This window comes from Macrosteles quadrilineatus, unplaced genomic scaffold (genome assembly GCF_028750875.1).
Source record: "Macrosteles quadrilineatus isolate MER2022 unplaced genomic scaffold, UCM_ALF_1.0 Scaffold_1__1_contigs__length_201487025, whole genome shotgun sequence".
Classification (NCBI taxonomy): Eukaryota; Metazoa; Arthropoda; class Insecta; order Hemiptera; family Cicadellidae; genus Macrosteles; species Macrosteles quadrilineatus.
The window spans coordinates 103028960-103054196 of NW_026542594.1; the positions used below are offsets into that span (position 1 = coordinate 103028960).

At 36.8% G+C, this 25237-nt stretch overlaps 2 protein-coding genes across 3 annotated transcripts in view; one reads left to right on the forward strand and one right to left on the reverse strand.

Moving 5' to 3' along the window:
• Positions 1-649: 649 nt before the first annotated feature.
• LOC128999398 (uncharacterized) lies at positions 650-2217 on the reverse strand. Its single transcript, XM_054425891.1, has 2 exons — positions 2062-2217; positions 650-1309 (listed from the first exon to the last, which is right to left on the reverse strand). The coding sequence occupies exons 1-2, from the start codon at positions 2215-2217 to the stop codon at positions 650-652; spliced, it is 816 nt and encodes a 271-aa protein (XP_054281866.1).
• Positions 2218-2954: 737 nt separating this feature from the next.
• Positions 2955-25237, forward strand: part of LOC129001622 (josephin-like protein) — an 85105-nt gene continuing 62822 nt past the window's right edge. For both annotated transcript variants that reach the window (XM_054429099.1, XM_054429025.1), the window contains exons 1-4: positions 2955-3199; positions 21153-21301; positions 21729-21946; positions 24685-24865. In XM_054429099.1, the coding sequence (XP_054285074.1) occupies positions 21263-21301; positions 21729-21946; positions 24685-24865 (438 nt within the window). In that variant the 5' untranslated portion in view covers positions 2955-3199; positions 21153-21262. The remainder of the gene's footprint in view (positions 3200-21152; positions 21302-21728; positions 21947-24684; positions 24866-25237) is intronic.

Sequence of the window (25237 nt, forward strand, 5' to 3'; positions counted from 1 at the left end):
AAAAATCCTTTCAGGCTCCGCCCCTGTGGCTCTGGCCATGGAGTGTCTCATGTTAACCTTATGAGTATTCATATTTAAAGAAATTAAAGAATTTTGTCAGCCTTTTCAACTGCACAAGTTGGTTCTATGATATTAAATAACATAAAAAAGTTATAAGGCTTGCCAATAGGGTGCAACATTATTATGTTTTTGGCATTTATGACCACAGCTAATTTGAACCAACTAGCAACAAAAAGTTGTGGTACACAATGAGGACTTTACTTTTTTCCATGGTTTAGGTGCAGTGGTAGAGCATTAGGGCTATGGTAGATGTGTGTTACACTATAGGATACCGTATAAATTAAAAGACCAAATTGTCTTAAACCGCGTCTTCTCCCATAACTGCAATAAACATTTATACTTATATGCAAACCCCGTACGAAGGACGGGTACTCTGCTAGTTATAGATAAAACATAGTCTCTTAGCTATTAACCTACAAAATCAGAGCTATATTGCTTCGGTAGTTTAAGTGTGGTTGAAAGAACTGGGCGCTGGGAGGCAAAACACGATAATTCCTCGGACGATTCGGTAACGGGGATATTCCCCGCGAGCCGGGTAGATGCAGGGAGACGTCCGCTCAATTACCCACCCGAAACTGTTTTGTCCGGCTCACGCACTGTCCGCCTCACGCACGTCCGGGGGAAACACGGCATCGTGAAGAGGTTGGTGGAGCGAGTACCAGTGGGAACCCTGGTTCCCGACCTTTTGGAGTAGTTCTGGGCAATCAAGCTCAGAGGTGACCAGACGTTGGAGGAATAGTACGTCGTGGTTGAAGCGACGGGATTCCAGTGAAGGCAGCTTCAGGAGGGATTGCAGATCATCGATAGGAGCCTCAAGGAACCTGTATCCCAGGCGAGTACCCACGAGCCGCACAAATCTTCTTTGCACACTTTCCAGCTCATCCTTCAGATATTGTTGGTGAGGGGACCAGATAATGTCACAATATTCCAGGTGGGGTCTCACAAGGGAAAGAAATAGCAGCTTTAGCGAGTAGATGCTATTGAAGGTTGATGAGACTCGGTGAATTAGGCCGAGGTTGCGCAAGGCTTTGTTGCAGACAGAGTGGACTTGGCGATCCCAGCTGAGGTTTGGGGTGAACAACACGCCGAGGTCCACAATCTCTGAGCATCTAGCAAGCTCTTTGCCATCAATTGTATAGTTCCTCCGGACGGGGTTGGATATACGATGAAAGGTGATATAATTGCATTTGCTGACATTTAAGGACATCTTGTTCCTAATGCACCACCTGGCTACAGAATCTAGACTAACCTGGAGAATGTCGAGAACATCAATATATGAAATTGTTTGGTAGAGCTTAAGATCATCAGCGAATAGTTGGAAGCTGCATTGAAGGTCTGAGTGATATCATTTATAAACGAGATAAATAGTATGGGACCAAGCAAGGAATCTTGTGGAACTCCCGAGGTGGCATAAAAGTGATGAGAAAGTGAACCGTTGTACCTGACTTGTAGGACTCTGTCTTGCAAATAGATTTCGATCCATCGAATAAAACAGCCGTCAAAGCTGAAGGTCCTTAACTTTTCCACTAAGAGCCTACGACTGACACAGTCGAAAGCCTTCGCAAAATCGAGTTGGATTGCATCGACTTGGTAAAGATTGGCAAACGCATCAAAGATATCTGATGCAAAGATCATCAGGTTTGTGGAAGAGGAGCGGCCAGTCAAGAAGCCGTGCTGATTGGGGGAGACGAATGGCGAGATGATGGACTTGAATCTAGGCAGAACGACTTTCTCGAAGATCTTTGAGATGACTGAGAGAATCGCGCTATTGGACGATAGTTCTTGACGTCATTTATAGGTCCTTTTTTATGAACTGGAATTATATGACTTGGTTTAAAGGATGTCGGGAAAAATACCATTTGACAGAGACAGATTGAAGAGATTGGTAAGTGGGTGTTCCAGTAGGCGGCGGCAGTGCTTTACAACAGCCGGCGGGATGGAATCGGGACCGCAACCTTTGTTTGCATCAATGTTAAAAATTGCTTGGCGGACTTCATGCACTTGGATAGGGTAGAACGAGTGGGACCCCAATAATTGGGACACAGGGGTGAAGCAGTCAGGTGGTACGTCATCCTTGCCGAACACTGAGGAGAAGTATGTAGCAAATAACTCAGCAGCTGACTGGTCACTATCGGAGGAAGTTCCATTTAGAGACATTGAGGTGGGGGTTGAGGTTGAGCTATTGAGGCTTTTTACATAGGACCAAAAAATCTTGGGGTTTTGTGGGAGGACATCTTCCACGTGGTTAATGTAATTTGTAAAACAGGCTGTGGACAAGGCCTTGCATTGAGCTCTGGCGGCAGAAAAACGACAGTAGGAAGCTTCGTCCAGGTTCAACTTGTAGATCTTATGAAGACGTTTTTTTTTCAATAGTTAAGAGCTTAAGCTCTTTGGGGAACCTGGAGGGTCCGCAGCTTTTCATCGGGGAGTTCTTCTCAACTGAATGTCTAATGGTGTTTATGAGCAGCTGGAACGATTCATTTACATCCCCAGCCGAGGCTATCGCATCGAGATTGGCCACGGACAGGTCTTCGAAGACACTCTGCAGGTTACACCTTCTTGTATTGAGTATAGATCTGCGTCTGACACTTAATGGGGATGGCTGAGCAAAGACACAGTTTAGAGCTGGATGATGTCTGTCTTCAGGGATTAAAGGGTTGTATAGGAGGCCTTTCGACTTTTGAATTGACATCATAGTTTGACTATTTGATTAGCAAAATAAACATTCACACCATAAATAATATTTGGGAATATAATCTATGCTCTTGAGTTCTCTACCTACACTATTGTGGCTGATTGGCTTGGCTTGGGCTTCGCTGTCATCTGTCATCTCGTCTTGTCAGTTTCAGATTCTCCAAAGTGTCTCGTTATTTTTCAACTGTTGTCTGCTAGCAGCTTGCTTGATCCCTATCGCTTGATGATGAGTAAATAACACGATAACAAACACTGAAGAAGAAAGTAAGGCAGGATAGGAAGTTTGTCTTAGATAGAAATGAGTACTTTATTAATAATTTGTAAAACATACTAACTTAAATCATTGAACAAGTAAATTTTGAAGTGTTTAGCTTGTAATGTGTGCTTTTTTTTTAGTTTTTTAGTAAATAAGGTTAAAAACCAAAGTTATAAGGGATCTACTTAAGTAAGTATTGAGGAAATTTTATTGCTATGTAGTTTTAAGCCATTGTTTCCATAATTATCATAATTATTGAAATTTTATAGTGTTTTAATAATAATAGAATGATTTTATATGATTGCATTACATTGCAACTTGTAAGACTCAAATCTTCATCTTATGTCTACTTAGACAATTAATAGGCAATAGATTTTTTCCTTTAAACTTAGGCCTACAGATATGCATTAAGTAGGACAAGTCAAGAAGTGGACATTGTAAAAATACATAGAAATTGAGACACAACACTTAAAACGAGGTAAGAACAGAGACAAAGATTTAGATAAGATATTTTACATCAGATTAACTGGTCATGATAGGAGGCGATCGTCCATGAGTCAGCTACAGAGTAAGTTAGTAGGATTGGTCCTTTAGAAAAAGAGTTACAGTTTTCTTAAATCTATTGAGTGGAAAATTTCTAATAGCTAATGGGAGTTTATTATAAAAGAGCGAGTTGATGGTAAACATGACAGTGCCAGGTTTGCCTTACATAAAATGGAGTAACAAGGTTAAATGGCTGCACTTTACTTTAGGTCCTACACTCATTTGAATGAAAATATCTTTTATTCGATTGTTTCATTCGATATATCGTTTGGTTAGTTAAGTTAGGTAAGGTTAACCTAACCTAACTTAACTAACAAACGATATATCACATATGATATATGATATGATCACTCATATCATATATGATATAACTCATATGATATATGAGTGTAGGGCCTAAAGTAAAGTGCAGCCCAACAGTATTGAACAGAAACATAAGCTCCGACCTGCCCTCCTCACATGCCTAAAAAAGATCTAATCTTGTCGCACATTTTTGTTGGCTGCACTTTACTTTAGGTCCTACACTCATTCGAATGAAAATATCGATTATTCGATTGTTTCATTCGAATGAGTGTAGGACCTAAAGTAAAGTGCAGCCAAGGTTATAATGCCTAAATCTAGTGAGGTGATCATGATGAGCATTTTGAGGAGTAAAAGAGTTGATATTTTGTTTGACATCTTACTAAGGTGTTACACCTACAGTAGACTCAAGTCAACAATCAAAGCACTCCACGTCTAAAATAACTCAGGCATTTATTAGATTAATTAATGCTTATCTAGAAGTGATGGTTATATGAATTATATAGTATCTGTACTCGATTTTTGAAATTTTTAGTTTCGTGCTACTTGAAATTCAACGCTAATTCCAAAAATCACATTCTTTTACTGCGTAGGCCTAAAACAACGGAGAAGCCCAAAAATTAAAAAAAAACCGATAAACAACCTAAATTTCATCAAACCTGTCATGTTGGTTTTAAAAAATAAACAGCATATAATGGAGCAGATCATGAGAATTTTTTTTCATCCGATGTAAAAAAAAAACGAGATAGCTTACTTATAACAAAAAGGCTAGCCTACTGTTGCTACATTGTCAATATTCAAATATCAGGGCTAGAGATATACAAGGGCTGGCTCACTCCTTTGATGTTAGCCGTCGCCGCCTGATCCTACTTCCCCTCCCCCGCCCCTCCTCAGTGACGTAGCGGAGATACATCGGCGCGGTGCGTGACGGTAGCCTAGCACGGCAGTGCATATGTCGCCCGGAATCTACGCGCATATTAATAATTGTGTTTATAATAATATAATTTATAGTGTGATTTTTAAAGCGGGTTTCGTTAACCCTCCAACTTGCAATGGGCAAACTCTGTAGTGGCAAGGCATTTTTGGCGATTTTGAAATCATATTTTCGAAAATTCATATAAACTAAACCAACAGATCAAACCTATTCGAACCGTATTTATTATTTCCAACTTGAAGTGTTCGTTATGAAATGAAGAATTTGAAAATGGCAACGAAATAAATATTAAAAATATTGTAGAAAATATTGTCAGTAGGTAAAAAATTGCTGCATGAACCAAAAATGTTTCATAAGATATACAAATTGTTTGGAATTTGTAAAAAGATTCCAATTACCATCTATACAAAGTTATGGCCCAAAAACAATAAAATGACAAGTTTAACGATTTTGCACAACAAATTTCACATAAAATCCAAATAAATGTATTATCAAGAGATAAAGTAAAAGTAAACATTTTTAGGCAATAATATTGGAGATCAAATGAAGTAAGAATTGTTTATGTATACTGATAATTTCAATAGATGTTTATGACTTTTAATACATGTTTATATTTGTCTTGAAAAATATTTTGTTATTCACACGTATATATTATTTTAAAAACCCAAACCAACTATATACAATGAAAGTAAACTTATTCCCCTACATGAATATACATAGCTATAAAAGCAAATATAAAAAAATAAATATTTTATATAGCTTTTTTCTATAAAATGCTGCTGTGCCTTTTTCATTTGGCGATTAAATCGTTTGTTAATTATGACGAAATGTTTCGAAAACGGGCTAAATGTAATGTCCCAGACCTCAAATTAAGTAAGTAGGCCTATATCCACATAAAACAGTTTATAAACTAAATAAGTACAATTTTTACAACTAATAAATACGATTTAAGTGATAAAGTCAAACCCGCGATATTCGTTGTTGGTAAACAGTCAATGAAGTTCACAAAAACTGGCTAAAAAATAGTGTCTCAAGTTTCTAAAAGTAATGTCACATTACAGTCGAGGCACAATAAACAATATCGTAACCAAACATTTACAACGTATGTATAATCACGATGTAAACTGATAAAGTAAAATCACACCCAAACTCGACTTGTTAGTTATTGGTCAACAGAGATTGAGGTTAGTTAGTCAGGCAACTTAATGTATTTTTGCAACTATATGTTATTTTAATGTATTGAAATATGTAGGGCCTATAATAAAATGTAATTGATTAATTGAAATTCTTTTCCTTCCTGTAAAAGTTACAAAATACTAAGTATAGGTAATGTATTTTTATTAACCTCAATTAATCCTAAAAGGTATGAATAAGTAATAAATAAATACAATTAATAATCCATACATTAAGATACATTCGAGCAATACGAACACAGATATTACACAGTAACTTTAATGCATTGGATCAATAACTACAGTAATCTTAGCCATCGCTTTACATTCCACTCCCATCCTTAAATATCTAATAAAGTTAATTTTTTACTTATTAAAATTGGTGTTATACGTAATCCTATTTGAAAATCAATTACTTTTATAAAATAGCCTACATTAATACCTAATAAAAAATGTCCAACATAGAGCTTAATAAATGCTAAATGTGCGGTAATACCAGCGCTCACACAGGCAAAGATATACGGTGCCGGGAGCCCGAGGTATCGCCGTGACGTCACAGCGGCGGAGTGGTGGGGAGCCACCTGGCATCACTTTCTGAGCTCGCGTGGCCTAGCCCTTGTATATCTCTAGCCCTGTTCAAATATGGTACGTAAAAGCGTAAAATGTTGCATCTTGCTTGTCACATCTCACTAAAAATAACAAATAACCGAATAACTTAAACAGATGCTCTCTTTCTGCTAGACTTGGTTCGGCTTTGGTAGTGAACGAGAACAAGGATTCCCTCGGACTGGCCAGCAGACGTGAATTGAAGGACTGGGAGCATGAAACAGACGATTAACTAAGGACGTAGCTTACAATGCTAGCCAAAGTGAAACCAATGATAAAAAAAAAAAAACGATAGGCCTAGTGGAGAATATGAAATTTACATTTTTCAGTCTTTGCATACGGTAACGATATTTGCAAATCTTAACATTTATTTTATTCCAAAAGTGCCATTAGGCTATATAATTTATTTTAATAGACAGCAAAAAAGAGGAGATTTCTCACTATATTTGCAGAAATCTCCCGGAGCTAAATTTTGAACGTCAAAATCCTGTAATCTCCAGGGATATAACAACCCTAGTTATGACTCACAAGTGTGTCGTGCCGGGGTGCAATAGTAAACACACAAAAGCATTAAAAACTGAAGGGTACATGCAATTATTTCACTTCCCTCTAGAAGGTCCGTGTCAAGATGAGTGGGGTTAGTGCTATACATTTACACTTGATCAAGTAACACGTTCTGATTAAGAAAATACACATTTGAAGTGAAAGGTAAAACTCACACCACAGTTAAACATAGATACTTTATTAGCCAAGATCCCAAAAGTAAGTCTTTAAGCTCAAAACAACAATACAATAAAAACAAACATCAAATATGCAACATATGATAACAATTATAAAAATACCAAACAGCACATCTTCTCTTTTCTCTTTTTTAAATTTATTTATAAAAATCTGAATCACAGTATCTAAGAGGTGGTTTTACACTTCTTTTAGGCAGGGCCGGTTCTAGGAATTTTTCAGAGTTAAGCGAACACCCGAATCAGCGCCACTTAGGATTCCCCCCACCACCCCCCTCCCCCAAACCAATAACATAACATAACCGTATTTGTGAATTTTTTCCCAATAATTTTGGGAAGAACTTTTTTATAAGTTTAGGTTAGAAGAATGCTTGCAATAAAAGACTGTTTATTATTCGTATAAATTTAACATGTTTACTCATCATATAAACTTTAGCAAAACCAAGGCCACACTAAAAAACAGGCCGTAATGCCAGTCAATCATGACGTCACGATAGAAGACGGCAATGACGTAATTAAGGTTATATTTTTGTTTTCCATGAAAAGATTAAAACAAGCAGCTGATCACAAACGGTAAACATTACATCATTGCCGTCTCCTATCGTGATTTCTTTGGGCTGACTGGACTCGCCACCAGATGATTTAAACAAAAAATCTACTCATTGATTTGGCTTTTTTTATCTTCCTCTTACAAATTTGCCTTGCCCTTTTTATAATAAGTGCCAGACTTTTTTTCTGCCATTGTTTTCTTAGTATCGGCTCGCTAGATGTTTTACTAATTTATTCAGTTTATACTTTCTTCTTATTTAATGCGCTAAATATAAATTAAACTTAAAACACTCGTAATCATTCACTTATCTACAATCATGAATCACCAAAACAACGCCATTACGATACCGATACACGCTAATACGCTAATACACTAAAAGAGTGCAATACAACGTAGTGCTCTGCTCTACGATGTAAGAGTCAGAGGGGAGGGGGAAGTTTCTTGTTGTGACAATTATTGGCGCTGCGCGCTTGCTCATCCCATCTCGAGCATGAGCGAGTCGTGAAATGAAACCCACAGGCGCCGCGCTGTACGCTGCCGAGCGTCAGCTCACTACAAAATCGAAACTGCAAATGGCATTGAGTCCTTGAGTTGTATAGTGCTTTACAAAATATACACATTTTTCAAGTGCTGTTGGTACAAACAGAATTAATGCCTTTATTGTGGTATACTTGAACTCTGAGCGAAAATAAACAAAATTACGTTGTTCACGTAAAAAAATTTGTTCCGTTGGCGACACGGCGCCACTTTTTCGTGGCGCCATATGCGGCCGCGTAGTTCGCGTATGGGTTAAACCGGCCCTGCTTTTAGGTCTGTCATTTTCGTTGCTATTGTAATTATGTCCAGCATCAGTTTCAGTTCCTTGGTCTTCTTGGTATTGGTGTTCAAATCGATTTTCACCATTTTCAATAGGCCTATGCACAGCTATTATATGTCTCCTGTTCCTTCTGATCTTCCCTGCCTGTGTATTTATCAGATAGGACCGAGGATGATTTGATTTATTCTCAACATGTCCATAACGTTTTAAATCTGGAATCCAAACTTTGTCATTTTGATCAAGCTGTGAGAGATCTCTTACACCTTTCCTTACATCGTAGTTTCTCTTATTTCTTTCCTTGATTGAAAAATCCTTCTCTTTAAACTTTTGCAATCTTTCCCTTGTTACCTGTCTGAAGTTATTTATTGACGGTAATGTTGATCGGAGCTTCCGTGAATAAAGTAACTCTGCAGGTGAAAGACCAGACTCTAAGGGTGTATTTCTATATTCTAACAATCCATGATTTGGATCACTACATTTCGTTAGAATCCGCTTCGCTATGTCAACTGCTTTTTCTGCTTCTCTGTTTGATTGTGGATACCTTGGGCTTGATGTCACTATACAGAAACCATATTCTTCAGCAAATTTTTTAAAATCCTGAGAAGTAAATTGCGGACCTCCATCAGCTCTTACCACATATGGTACTCCATGTCGAGCAAATATATTTTTCAATCTAGCAACCACAGCTCCGGTAGTCAATGCATCCACATAAACCAGTTCAAGAAATCTAGAATAGTAGTTTTGCACAACTAAATACCATTTCGCATTACATTTCAAAAGGTCAATAAAGACTCCTAGGGATTTGTTGGTAGTTCAGTCAACAGTAGAGGTTCTGATTTGTTACTTCTTTGCTCCAAGCAAACTGGACAATTTGTTACAAGTGTAGCAATATCTGTTGAGCAGCCAGGCCACCACACAGAAGGTAAAACTCACACCACAGTTAAACATAGATACTTTATTAGCCAAGATCCCAAAAGTAGGCTAAGTCTTTAAGCTCAAAACAACAATACAATAAAAACAAACATCAAATATGCAACATATGATAACATATAAAAATACCAAACAGCACAACCTTTCCTACCGTATTTAAAATAAACGTAAAACATATTGGATAAAAAATATAAAACTAAAATAGCAATAGTAGGTAATAAGTTGTATGTACTATATAGTATGAACAAACAGTTTTTGTACACTATTGATACTGATTTTAAAATATTTTAAATATGCAAGATGTTTCCAAAGTCTTGCGCAGCAGTGTTTGTACATTTTAATTTGCATGTATTGCATACATTTCCAATGCAGAGGTGTGGAAATATGTTTTATTTCTACTACAGTACAGTTCTGAATGAACATTCAATGACAAAAATTTAAGATAGCCTATAACCACAGCCACCTCTGCTATAACACAACAGCTTTGCATGTCTCATACTTAAGTTTGAAATTATTATATTATCTATATAATAATAGGTCAGCATATGTTTCTTTAAAACCTTTTTTTCTCAGCTTGTGTGCATCGCAGTGAAAATCTACGCATACTGTTAGAAAGATATTTTCTGGTAGATGTGCAGTATCCCTTTAAGTTATATACATTTAAATAGACTGAAAAATAAGCACAACAAATGAATCTTAAATTTTAAAAAAATTACATGGGCCTGCATGGGGGGTTGCCATGCTGGTGACGAAATACCCTAACAACCAAATGAACATAAAATCAAAATAAATGGAAGAAATTCCAATCACATGTTTTATTTACAGCAAGGGTCAGCAGGGGGTTGTGATAGAGAAGTCTGTGGTGCATTACATATTTTTGGTCGACCACTGGATGACCAGAGTTCATAATAAAGTTTAAAAGAACGAGGTGTTAGCCCGTCCTACGTACGGGAGTAGTCAGTTAAATCTGTGTAGGCCTATAATTCAGAACAGCTAGTTTACACGTATAAAGACAGATTTTATTACAGCCTACAGTAGAAAGAGTAATTATCAATTGAGAAGTGTATAGCTATGCCTAGTCAATGATATCACCTTCCATCGAAAATCTGGCTCTTCCATAATCAATATCACCACAATGCAATTACTCATACTATACACAATTTCCAGTAGGTCTGAATTGAAACTCCCTAAAATAAAAAGAAAACATCCAATAAAATCAACAGTACACATAATTATAACGTTGGTGTCCTGACATCATTAAACAAATCGTCCACACATATCCTTTATGTCAATTTCAAATAAATAAGTGTAAACAAAGAAAAGTAAACACAAGAACATATTAGTTTGTTTTTTAAACAGCTGAGTCAAAAATAAAATAATATTCATTTGAACAAAATAACTGGTCACATGTTGAAGGAATTTAAATAGTAAAAACGCTCGTTAGGTATACATAATTCAAAGATAATTAAAAGAAAATTCAAAAATTCAAAGACTTTAAAATTCAAAGATACAACAATTTTCCATCAGAATATCCAAGGCTTAGCCACGAAATTAGAGTCCTTACAAATTGTTCTTGATGAAATAAACCCCGATATAATAGTTTTAACAGAACACAAAATAAAATTGCAGGAAATTGATCGTTTGAACATTGAACATTACAAGCTCAACTCTTATTTTTGCCGTACAAGTTCTAATTGGGGAGGAGTTGTAATTTTAAGTAAAGAGCACTTAATTTGGTCACGGGTGGCTATTCCCATTAGGAATGTATTCTGGAAGAGAAGCAGTTTGAGTGTTGTGTTACAATGTTTGTAATTGATAAGGTTAAATTTGTCTTGTTAGGTGTATACAGATCCCCAAAGAGCAATGTCAATGTGTTTTTGGATAGGCTTGAGAGTATTATCAACTCTTTTGTTTCCAAAAATTTAAACATTATTGCCACCAGGACTGATGTAGAATGATATGATAGGTTACGTACCTTTTTTATTCCGTCGTCAGTCCTAAAATAGTCAAAGGGTGGGTTTGAAAATGGGTCATTTCTGACCCGAAACTAGTCACCCTTTGACTATTTTAGGACTGACGACGGAATAAAAAAGGTACGTAACCTATCATATCATTCCAAAAATTTGAAAAATACACATTTAATAGTTGCAGGTGATATCGATGTACTGGAAACCGACAATAATCGAGCAAAAAACACACTTTGCAGGTTGAAAAACATTTTAAGGAGTTTTGATATGAGTTGTGCTGTAAATTTTCCAACCCGAGTTTTTAATGGATCAACTTCAGCAATAGATAACTTTCTTACTAACTTTAAAAAAAGATGAAATTAAGGCAAGCGGTGTAATTACATTACTGTCAGATCATGACGGTCAAATTCTCCAAATTTTAAATTCACAAACTAAACAATGTAATACTAAATATATAATTGACAATAGGAGACAATTTAGTTAAGAAAATAAATAATTGTTTAGAAAATACCTAGAAGCTGAAAATTGGCAGACAGTTAATTTTTCTCCAGTTGATAAAAAATTTGATGTTTTTTTCAAACTGCTCTTATACTACTTTGACCAGGGCCTGATTACCCATTAGGCTAATTAGGCTGGAGCCTAGGGCGCCAGACAGCTTAGACTTAAAGTTGGGACCGGGGGCGTAAAAAATGTTTTATTTCAAAAAAGGATTCGCGCAGATAGGGAATGAGGCGGGGAAGGGTGCGTTCGCAGATGTTCATAATCATTATATTTATAGTAATAATTGATTTGTAATAGTTATTTGTGCAACTAGTGAGTAAAGTGAGCAATTGACTCACTCGAGATACTTTTTGTTTAAGATAAATACAGATAAATGCTGTAAACTAAGTAATTCCATCTAAAGGCCCTAATAAAATTGTTTTAGGCCTAGGTGATTAAAAGAGTTAATTTAGAAAGTACGTATATTATTGTTTGGTTTTTTGATATTTAGGTTAGGTCTACTTTTGATTTAATCTTACTAATATTATAAATGAGAAAGTTTAGATGTATGGATGTATGGATGTATGGATGTATGTTTGTGACAAGTGAACGCGAAAAATACTGGTCGGATTGGGCTGAAATTTGGCATGATGATAGCTCACATTCCCGATTAACATATAGGCATATTCTTATTTCAAAAATCCTTTCGGGCTCCGCCCCAGTGGCTCTGGAGTTTCCCATGTTAACCTTATGAGAAATGGAATTATTGAATCTTATCAGCTGTTTCAATTAAACAAGTTGGTTCTGTTCTATGATGTTCAATAGCATTAAAGTTACAAGGATTACCAACAGGGTTCAGCACTATTATTTCTTTTACATTTATGACAACAGCTAATTTGCAACCAAAAGGTGAGTGAGCGTAGCGAACGAACTTCAACCTGAAGGCAAGTGAGCGCAGCGAACGAGCTCCAACCTAAAGGTGAGTGAGCGTAGCGAACGAGCTCCAACCTAAAGGTGAGTGAGCGTAGCGAACAAACTTCAACCAGGACCTGATTGAGCCATGCGAACGAGATAATCTTGAAAATTAAGAAGTTAAACGGGGCAAAGCCCGCGGGTTACAGCTAGTACAATCATATGTTTAATAAAATGTAAAATCTATATATTAATTTGAAACTGTTTTTCTTTGTGACAGCTATTTTGAGAGAACGGCTGGGCGTAGAAACTCGGTAGAGGTGTCTAAAGAAAGGTCCTGGTCTGTAGATGAGCCATCAAAAGAGAAACATGGAGAATTCCCTCGGGGCTCTGCCCCAGTGGCCTTTAAATTCCCATCCCATGTTATTCTTATAGAGGAAAACAAGGTTTTTGTCACAGCTAATTTGAGAGAACGGCTGGGCGTAGAAACTTGGTAGGGGTGTCTAAAGAAAGGTATTGGTCTGTAGGTGAGCCCTCAAAAGAGAAACGATGTAAATTTCCTTGGGGCTCTGCCCAAAGGAATAAAATCTATAGAAAAAAACTGATTGAAGTAAAAAAAACAGTTTTATGATAGCAAGATTTAAGAAATCCAAAAATGTAATTAAATCTACTTGGGATATTATAAACTCAGAAACCAGGAAAAGTTCAGTTAATTGCACAAATAACATATTTTTAGTAAATGGAAACAAAAGAGTTACAGATCCTCTTGAAATTAGTAATTTGTTCAATTCTTATTTTATCAATGTTGTGAAGGACAGGCCTATTAATGTGTCCCCTTCTTGTAGCCAACAGACTTCCAGAGATATCCGTGAACAACTATCTCCGACCGGCTCAACCTGTGTCAATATTCAAAATCAATTCTATTTTCGTGACACTAATAAAGATGAAATTGAAAAAATTATAAATTCTTTTAAAAAACAAACTATCCTCCAGCCATGACGGGATTCCAATGTCAGTCATAAAATTTGTAAGAAAGCAGCTAAGTAAAATTCTCTCTCATTTAATCAACTCCTCTTTTGTTAGTGGCATCTTTCCAGACAATTTAAAAATTGCTAAAGTAATACCAATTCCTAAATCTAATGAGGCTACAGATATTGGTAATTACCGACCAATATCTTTGCTATCACCAATATCTAAAATTTACGAGAAAATTGTTTCTAATCAATTAACTGCGTTCTTAGAAGAAAATTCAATCCTAGAAGACATCCAACACGGATTTAGGAAAGATAGGTCCACTATTACAGCGATTGTTAGCTTTGTCAAATCAGTCATTGAGTCAATTGACAAGGGTGAGCACGTGTTGGGAGTGTTCATGGATTTGTTTGTGTATATCAAATGAAATACGACCAAATAAGTAAAAGAAAAGTAGTTTAATAAGAGAGTTAAATTTTGTGTACATTCCTGTAGAAAACAAAAATCAGACTAAATCAAATCATAATTCGTTGCTATGACAACGTCATCAGCTGACGCTCCACCAGCCCCCACGGAGAAAAGGAATCTATCCATCATTTTGAAAAGTAACCCGTGGTCGGATTTGTCTTCCAGAACGAGTTGTATAAGACTTCGTAGATGGAGTTTGACAAGATGGTGGTATTTTTGAGGTTTCCTCTGCTTGTCCAGTCGGCACCAAACGTTTCGTGGGCTCAGGAATAGGATTTTCATCTGCAATAATATAGGCTGGCTTGACCCTGTCCAAAGATACCTTAGTTTCCTGGCCTCTTACAATGATGGTAATTGTCTTTTTGTCACGGCATATGACCTTGTAAGGACCAGAATATGGGACCTGTAAAGATTTCCTTAAACAGTCCTGTCGAAGAAATACAAAGTCACAAGTGCTTAGGTTCTTGAACACAAACGACCCTGGTTTAATGTGGCGTGATGCGGGTGTAGGTCTTAGTCGATTCATATGCTTACACAGCCCTGATACCAATCCTTGTGGCTCGTTGCTCTCGTGGGAAGGTACTACGAAAAACTCTCCCGGAAGACGCAGTGGTTCTCCGTACACCAGTTCAGCTGATGAAGTAGTGATGTCCTCCTTGAAAGCAGATCTTATTCTGAGAAGGACAAAGGGCAGTACTTCGGTCCAGTCTGATTTGCTGTGAGCCATTATAGCAGCTTTCAACTGGCGGTGGAGTCTTTCAATCATACCGTTGGCTTGTGGATGCCAGCTGGTAGTGAACTGGAGCTTTATGCCCAACTGTCGCGCTAGGTCTTTAAACAAAGTCGATGTGAACTGGGATCCACGATCACATGTCAACTTTTGTGGGCATCCAAATCGAGCTATCCAAGTAGAGACAAACGCTCAAGTAACAGATTTGGCAGTTATTTGATCAATAGGACAAATTTCAGGCCAACGAGTAAATCTATCTATGATAGTTAGACAGTACCTAGAAGATTTTGATAAGGGAAGTGGGCCAATTAGGTCAATGTGTACATGAGAAAAACGTTCTGAAGGTGTATGAAAATCACCAAGAGGGGTAGAAACATGTCTAGTTATCTTAGATCTTTGGCATGCGAGGCAAGATTGAGTCCATTTGTGGCAATGGTTACGAATGGAAGGCCAGACAAAACGATCGCAGATAAGTTTTGTTGTGGCACGTATTCCAGGATGACTCAGTTTGTCGAACTGGTCGAAAACTCTACGTCGCAGTTCTGATGGCACAAAGGGTCTAGGAGTTCCTGTTGAGGTGTCACAGATAAGGCTCAAATTGGTTCCAGGAATTGGAACTTTCTCCAATCTAAGAGATGTTGATGTACTTTCTGAAATGAGATTTTGAAGTTCTTCGTCTGACTCTTGCGACTTGGCTAAGGCTTCATGATCTAAAACAGTAAAAAATGGCTTCAACACGTGACAGAGCATCAGCAACTATATTTTGTGAGCCACTGATGTGCTTTATGTCTGTCGAAAACTCAGAGATGAATGAAAGTTGGCGTAACTGAGCTGTTGAAAGGCATAAATAAGTGGTTTATGATCTGTGAATATAGTGACAGAAGTTGTTTCCAAGAGATTACGGAAATGCTGCACAGCTTCATAAATAGCGAGGAGTTCTCTGTAGTATGCAGGCCAGATGCACTGTTTGGATGATAGTTTCTTGGAGAAAAAACCTAGAGGTTGCCAAGAGTCATCGACAAACTGTTGGAGGCAAGCACCTACACTTACTCCAGAGGCGTCAGTAAAGAGACCAAGAGGAGCATCAGGTTTAGGATGAAACAATAGTGTTGCTGATGATAAGCTAGCCTTGCATGCTTGGAAAGCTTCTTCTGTCTCTGGAGTCCAGGGCACAGGAAGGGAACCTTTTGAATCAGCGTCACTAAGTAGGGAGTGCAGAGGTGCTTGAAATTCAGCGGCCTTAGGCAGAAACCTACGATAAAAGTTCATAATTCCCAAGAATCTGCGAAGACCACGCATTGTCTGAGGTAACTGGTAGTCTTGTAGAGTAGTGACTCTCTCCTGAGGTGGACGTGTCCCAGCAGATGAGACTAAATAACCTAGAAATTTAACTTCTGGTACACCAATTACACATTTAGATGGATTTACAACTACTCCATAGTCAGAAAGTTGTTCAAACAACATTCTTAGGTGTTCTTTATGTATTTCTTCAGACTGGGAAAATACTAAAATGTCGTCAATATATGCATAACAAAAGTCAAGGCCGTGAATAACTTCATCTATGAATCTTTGAAATGTTTGACCCGCATTGCGCAAGCCAAAAGTCATGAATGGAAATTCAAACAACCCAAATGGAGTGGTGATTGCTGTTTTTTGGATGTCATCTTTGTGGACGGGAATTTGGTGGTAAGCCTTGGTCAAATCAATGGCAGAGAAATGTGTACAGCCTGCTAAATTGAACGAAAAATCCTGAATATGTGGTACAGGGTATCTGTAAGGAACAGTACGAGCATTTAAAGCGCGGTAATCACCGCAAGGACGCCATCCATTTTCACCTTTCCATGTGCAAAGGAGAGGACCAGGGGCTTTCAGAGGGTCGAGCAATACCAAGCTTAACCATCTCCTCAAATTCTTTCCGGGCAGCTTTCAGTTTTTGAGGATGTAAGCGACGTGGTCGACAGTGAACAGGAGGACCAGGTGTAACATTTATATGATGAACTGTTTTATGTTTCACAGCACGAGGTAAGCCTGGAGGACGAATAATATCAGGGAATTCAGAAAAAACTTCTGCCAATGGCGAGGAGAAAGATATAACTTTAATACTAGTTTGATTGTTTTTAGAAACTATTCCCTCGGCATTCAATCCCGTTTTCTTGTCAACCAAACATTTCATCTTGCAATTGGGTAATAAGTGATAGTGTGAAAGGAAGTCTGAACCTAATATAGGTATTGAAACATCCGCTACCACTAGACTCCAAGGGAAATTGCGTCTAAGGCCTAAATTAAGGGTGAGAGGCATGGTACCATAAGTCTTTATTTCACTGTTATTGGCAGCACTTAGTGAATAGCTAGTAGGAAAACGTTTATATTTGATAAGGCGTCTAGGAAAACACGACACATCAGACCCAGTGTCGATAAGGAACCTAGTTCGTGAATTTCTGTCCATCACAAAGAGACGGCCGCCAGCATTTGAACAATCCGTTGCGGCCTCTTTGGATTGTTGCTGAGGTTTCCCTGAAAAGAGCATGGAGAATTGTTTTTGAATTTTCTATGGTACCAGCACCAGTTCTTAGTGGGATTAGGCTCGTTTCCTGATCTACAATGAGACTGGGAACGACCCCTAGGTCTCACCTGTGTATCTCGTACTCTGGTTTCTGATAAGGCTTGAACTTGTTTAGAGAGGGATTCTATTGCATTTAATAAAGAAGCGTTACCTGAAGAGACTTCACAAATACCAGGTGTTGAAGGAATGTCAGCCACCTCCATGATCTTATCAGCCAGTTCTGCCAGTTTGTCCAAGGAGAGCTCAAGTTGCGTAGTCAATATGGCTTGTGAATGAGGAGGGAGTCGTCTGAGCCACAGTTGACGAAGCATGTTGTCTTGAAGGGGAGTCGAGCCCGCAAGAGACCTAAGATGCCTCAAAAACTGGGAAGGCTTGCGGTCTCCAAGGTCCTCTTCACTCAGCAGCCGCCGCACACGTTGCTCTTCGGATGCAGAGAGGCGTTCAATCAGTTTCCTTTTTAGATGTCCGTATTTGTCGCCTTGAGGAGGGTTTATTATGATGTCTTCAGCAGCAATTCCTGTGTCCAATTGCGAGACCACGTAGTGAAACTTGGTGTCGTCGTTGGTAATTCCAGATATAAGAAATTGCGAGTCAACTTGACAGAACCACAGACTTGGTCTTTCAGGCCAAAAGGGCGGAAGTTTCACGGCTACTCTGTTGACCGACATGTTTTGAGAAGTGCTGGGTTGTCCAATCCGTTGACGCAGTTCTTCATTCACAGTTCTAAGTTCGGCGAGTTGAGTCTGCAGGTCTTCTAATGACATCGTTCGAAGGAGGAAACACAAAAGATTTAAACTCTTCAAAGAAAATAAGTCTTTAGATAACGGTTGTAGTCGGGGTCACCATTTTGGTCGTGGTTGTTTGTGTATATCAAATGAAATACGACCAAATAAGTAAAAGAAATTAAATTTTGTGTACATTCCTGTAGAAAACAAAAATCAGACTAAATCAAATCATAATTCGTTGCTATGACAACGTCATCAGCTGACGCTACAGATTTATCGAAGGCGTTTGATAGCGTTAATCATGAACTATTACTTTTTAAATTAGAAAAAAATGGAATCAGGTATAACTCTCTTAATTGGTTTAAATCATACTTATCAAATAGACAACAGTTTGTTGAAATAACTCACATCACTAAAGACAATTATAAATCAAAATACAGTTCAAATATGGGGTCAATAAGATCTGGTGTACCTCAAGGATCGGTCCTGGGACCTTTACTTTTCATTTGTTACTTAACAAATTTTAAAAAGTGTCTAAATTTTGCCCCATGTACAGGTTTGTATCTTTATGCAGATGACTCTAATCTTAAAGTATCTGGGAAAACTGCAGATGTTGAGTTGCTTTCCACAATAGAAATAGCTTGTATTGAGGATTTTTTTAATAATCACAATTTAAAATTAAATGAAAGTAAAACCAAATGTGTCACATTCAAAACAAAACAAAACAAAAACAATTCCAATCCTAATATTGAAGTAAATAACCAACCAATTGAAATAACAGAAGCCGTAAGGTTCCTTGGCCTGACATTGGACAGCAACTTGTCTTGGGACAAACATTGTAAACTTGTTATCAATAAAATAAATTCCGGTCTTTGTGTGATTAGAAAAATGTCAATACTATGCAGTATTGAAGTTTTAAAAATGATTTATTTTTCCCATATTCAATCCCATATATCTTATGGCATATGTGTATATGGAGCCACCTCAAATTTGAACCTAGACCAAATTTTGACAATACAGAAGCAATCAATCAGAGCTATGTTAAAAATGAACAAAGATGATTCTGCAAAAGAACACTTTAAACATTTAAGGATCCTCACTGTTTATGGTTTGTATGTTCTTGAATGTATTATGTTTGTCAAAAACAAAAATTTTAATCCACCAATTAAAGAAAATAATCATAACTACAATACACGTAACAAAAATAATTTTGTAATTGGAAAACACAAATTAGAGCTCTTAAAAAAAAGACTGTCAATGCAGGTCATGAATTTTTTAAATTTATTCCTTTGAAAATTATAACAGAACAAAAACCCAACATTTTTAAAAAATGTCTCAAGGAATATTTAATGGACCTGTCCTTGTACTCTTTAGACGAATTGAAAATGGCGTTATCATAGTTTTAAGCATTAGTTTTAACTTATTTGTCACGATTCATGCACAACTATGTATACTATGAATAAAGATTCTTGACTATGACTATGACTAGGTTCCAAAATGGTTCTGTTTTTAATTACAAATGTATATCGCTTGTGCATAATATTCTGGGTTGGAATTAAGTAGTGGATATAAGTTTATATAAACATATTAATTAGTATTTTGTAATACAATCTGAAACATTGTAAGCGGCATTTCATGCTAAAAATGAATCTATTGAACTGGTTCCATTTTCATAGCTTTCAATGTGAATAAGCGCAGTTTTGGCGAAATGTTGCACTTTTTACCGCTGGCGGCAATACCTGGAGTTGGAGCAGGGTGGGGATGAGTCGCGGCGTTGCCACATCGAAGGCCGCGGCCTTATACTAGAGACGGCTATGACACAATTCAACAATGTGATTAAATAATTTGATGAATGACGACAAAGGCTTGAAAATGAAACATCAGTTGTTTCAAAACTAGTTGCCTGAGACTATTAAGGATTGACGACGTAAGGAATGTAAACCCATTTCATTTGTCATAAATCAATCCTTGAGGCAATGCTGAATTAAATGTCTAGGAGGAGATTGCGTATGACAAAATGCATAAGAGTCTATGTTTCGCTCAATAAAATCTGCGACTATTTGGCCGGAAACGACTAGCGGTTTGTGGCTATCTGATCATGTGACTTGTTGCTGTTCCAGTAAATTCAGAGAATATGTTTAAGTTTTCTGATTACGAGAACCTACCTGCCACTTGAAAGTAAAATATTCATACATACACAGGGGAAGTAGAGGTAAATTGTCGAAGCAAAAGAAAATGTTTGGAAACAATAATTTCTAACTTACTTATAGCTCATGCAATCATCATACATTGAGACAGGGACGAATTAGTGATTGTTTAAAAATAATTAAAGGAATATATTTATTCAGTAAGTAGCCTGATAACCCTCTTTCATTCTAGTTTTTGTATGATACAATTGTGTAAACTACCTATTGTAATATTTCTTAAATGGACAGTAAAACTGTTTCAAAGACTAGGTGTTTCAATAACAATACCAGTAGATGAGCTTACTGGTATTGTTATTGAAACAAATTAGGCTTCAAAAACACCATTTGAAACCTTCATGCATTGTTATAAAAAAAAAAAAAAAAACTTTCCCAAAACTCGCTAACATAAATCCAACTTGCTTTCTTTAACTATCAAGACTTTGTTACTTGATTGATTTGGGGATCAAGTGAAATGTTTGTTATTTTATAAAAGCTTGATACTGTATTGTTTTATGTGAGACTTAGTTGCTTATTTTCTGTTTGATTGTAGGTGAACGCTCTAAGAGTTTGGAGAAGCAATCTGCACAAGTTGAACAAACTTTGTTTTAACTAATTATTGTCTATAAATAGTATTATTAGTTACTATAGTACTGATTTGAAATGAACCCGTGCAACAATGGAATATATCATGAAAAACAGGTAGGATTTTTAAGTGAAGAAAAGTACCAGTTGGTTTGATATATTTTGCCATTACATAAAAATTTAAACAAGATGGAGTTAGTCCAAAATTAACTGGGATGGCAATGTTTTGGAAGTATGCATTACTTTATTTAGCCAATATGGTAGTTCTAGTTCCTGTGCATGTGCATGTTTTGGTTTACCTTTGCTATTTGTTTAAATCGTAAATCCAAACATATCGAACCAGTCTACTGTATACCAGTTCCAGTCTAACTTTCAAATCTGTTCAAAAGAGAGAAAAAAAACTTCAAAAAAACAAGGGAAATAAATACATGGTTTCTGGACAAAAATAATTAGTTTTGATTTAGTAAATTTGTAAAAAAATAAGACAAATGCATATCTCTAAACCTTACGTAACATGCTAAGTTTTGCTGAATGCTGACTGCAGGTCAGAGAACTATGTGCACTGCATGCATTGAATAACCTGTTCCAAGAGAAGAAAGCATTTACCAAGGCAGAGCTAGATGATATCTGTCAGTCGTTGTCCCCTGATGTGTGGATCAACCCCCACCGCTCAGTTCTAGGACTTGGAAACTACGACGTGAATGTCATCATGACTGCTCTGCAGCGTAGGGGATACGAAGCAATCTGGTTTGATAAACGCAAGTGAGTGAGTCTATTTACATTTAAACAATTATGGTGTCAAGTTCGCTGTAATTCAAACAAAGTAGGTATTTAAATACTGTGTAATCATCTAGTGACGGGCAACACCAGAAATTTAGAATAGGTATCAAACCAAAACTAAAAAAATGTGAATCTTGAAACTCAAACGCAAAATTTTTAGTTGCATGGTTGAAGGTTAGGCCAGATCTACACTAAACGTTTCACCGCATCCATCAAACGTTGCGTTTCAACGGAACGCTGTTGTCCTGTACTCCAGCTACTTGGGGGTAACAAAATATGGATATTTATAGGCTTGATCTGTGGTTACAATACTCCCTGGTGTGGATTACTTGATTCTTATCCCTTCATCGGTCAATCAATCAATCAATCAAAATAACTTTATTCATATTGCACATTTTGTACAGAATGGAGTCAGTTATAAAAACACAATGACACACGGTGACCGACAATGTCGAAAAGATTGCGTTGAATATAACATTAAAACATTACTATTACTATATACCTAGAATAGCTGTTTTAAAAGATGTTGTGCTCATCTCCTGCACCTTTTCCGGTGCTTAAGTCCGCACTAGTATTACCCCAGTACTATCCTGATAATAAGACCAATTCGTAAATTACAAGGCAAAAATGTGGTTCGGATTCCACTTTAAACTTTAGGTTCTAGGCTTGGTTGCCATTGCTGAATGGGCTATTAATTATCAGTCCTGTATAAAAAAAACATGTCAGCCTTAGTAAGAAGACTACAAGATCCTGACACTTATCCTACACTCATCTCCATTCACACTTGGCTTATAATACCTACCTTCATATGATCGTTGTTTAAATTAAAAGCACCTATTATTGTATTAAAATTATTAAAGTAGGGCCTATGAATTTGTATTGTTCGTTGTTCCAGTATTAGTATTTTATATACCAATAGCAGATTAAAATTTTATTTACTTCCTTCATCAGTGTTAGTGGTGATCTGTTTGCTCCATTGCTGCCAGCTTTTGTGTTAACAATTATTGTGAATCCATCTATTTCCTTGCCTGAAATATTTGCTAAAAGTAGGGGTGGGTTGATTCCTCATTTTTAGATTCCGATACCGATTCTTGCAAATCGATTCCCAATTCCCAATTCCGGTTCCACCGATTCCTAATAAGTATAAAAAGTCCTAATGAGTAAAATACCATAGAAGTAGCCTAATTGAATAACAAAAAATTTTTTAGATTTTACGAACTCATAATTTAAAAAGTATATTATTTATATATGACTTTTTAAAACTCTATAATTTAATTTTGATAACTGATTATAAAAACATAACCCTCACATAAATTACAGCACAAAAAACAATTATTCCCAAGTAGGCCTAGTACATTGTCATGATTAGGTGATGAAGATGAGTTTAACATATCCACAGAACAAATGAAGTTCAGAAAATATATAGCCTACCGAAATTACCATTATCTTCACCTTTTTGTCTTTTCTAACCAATTAAACTTTCTCAACCATAACATAATATTATGTTAGGTAATAGGCACCTACTTAATTGCGCCATACCAACGCCCAAAACCAAGTCGTCCAAGTCCAAAAATGTGTGTTAAGAAACGGTATGTTATTTTAGATGAGTGAAGAAATAAGAAAAAATATCACAGATGTGAAATATAGCTAAATTTGGAATAAGCTCAAGACGAAAGGTCTACGGTATGACAAAAAAATGGTGTCGGTAGGCCTACTTTTTACCAAAAAAAAAATATATATGCTTCTCCTTTTTAAAAAAAAAATTTTTTTTTCAAAGCAAACGAAATAGGGTTTTACACGGTTGTTTTATTTTCCAATTAAGCTGGTTGAACCATAGACTAAGTTAAACAACACAAGTAGCCTTCTCATCCTATTGTAAATCATGAAGCTCGTTTTACGTGTTTAGTTCATGATTCACACTTAGATACGATAAATAACTGAGAGCGCACCATAATTTTGGGCCGGCATGAACTACGCCGGTTGTCTGATTCAGAATTTAAACGAACAACAAAACATTGACCATGGCAACTTCCTTAAAATATGAGTTTTTATATGGAATCGGTATCGAGAATCATCATGAGTAATATTTCAGAACTGGTATCAAATCCAGAAATTCTGTTATCGGCCTATCCCTATTAAAATACAAAAATACAATTAATATTCGACTAAGACAAATTTAATCCATGGCCTTAAGTTTTGAGACTGAGTTTGGCTTTGTTCCAGCTATGCGTAGATTGACACTGCTACTGCTGTTATTGCTCGCTGTGCTGCTACACGTTATTATATAGATAGATAGAGCTGACGGGTGGCGGCGAGTAGGCGTATTCTGTCAGCGATTCTCGAATCCGATAATCAGCATTTTCTTACAGTTAAGGAGGATGAATCAGGAAATAAATACAAACTTACTATAAACTTTATTACACAATAATCCATATAAGCTAAGTACTAGTCGGCGGAAAAACTACCACCTGGAATCGAAGGAATGGGAATCGACTTTAGGCGATCGATTCCCGATTCCGATTCTAAGCCAAGAATCGGTGGAATCGAGAATCGAAGATGGAATCGACCCATCCCTAGCTGAAAGGTATTTTAATTCTAACTTTTGTCTAAAAAAATCCTCTTGTAAATGTTTATGAACATTTATTGTTGGAATGGATTAAATTCAATCAATAAACAGTAACATTAAAAATGAGTTGCCAGTTTTATTTTTAATTTTACAGAGATCCCTCCTGTCTACGGCTGGACAGCATTGCAGGGTTTATTCTCAATGTCCCAAGTGATTATCGACTGGGATTCGTTCTTCTCCCTTTGAAGCGTAGACACTGGGTTGCTGTCAGGCAGATCTCTGGGACATATTACAATCTAGACTCAAAACTGGACAGCCCTCTGGTTATTGGCCAGGTAAAAGGTTTATAATTTGTTAGCCATTAAGGACTGTTATATTTGGAGTTTGATTGAACAGTTATAATTTGTCTAAAGTCTTGTGCACCCTGGAGGAGTAGAGCGACCCTTACTCACACTCATGCAGCCACACTATCTCGAACGGCCTGCCCTACCTGCCGTTAATGGGTTTTCTATGAATCGCCAACTAGCCCTTCCTACAAATTCACATTTTTTGAACTGTTGATTGTAATTATTTTTTACTCTCATTACTGAATTCTAAACATTTTTACTCACAAAATGAGTCCAAACATGGTACAATTGTGACAACTCTGAGTGGTTTTATGTCAGTCGGTTGTAAAATAATAAATTCGACTACTGTACTTATAAATG

Bases quoted from the DNA above. Each gene is read 5' to 3' on its own strand.
- LOC128999398 (XM_054425891.1), bottom strand. From the start codon at position 2,217: ATGTCTCTAAATGGAACTTCCTCCGATAGTGACCAGTCAGCTGCTGAG. The intron at 1,310-2,061 runs GTGCATGAAGTC...GACATTCTCCAG, and splicing joins ACTCGTTCTACCCTATCCAA to GTTAGTCTAGATTCTGTAGC.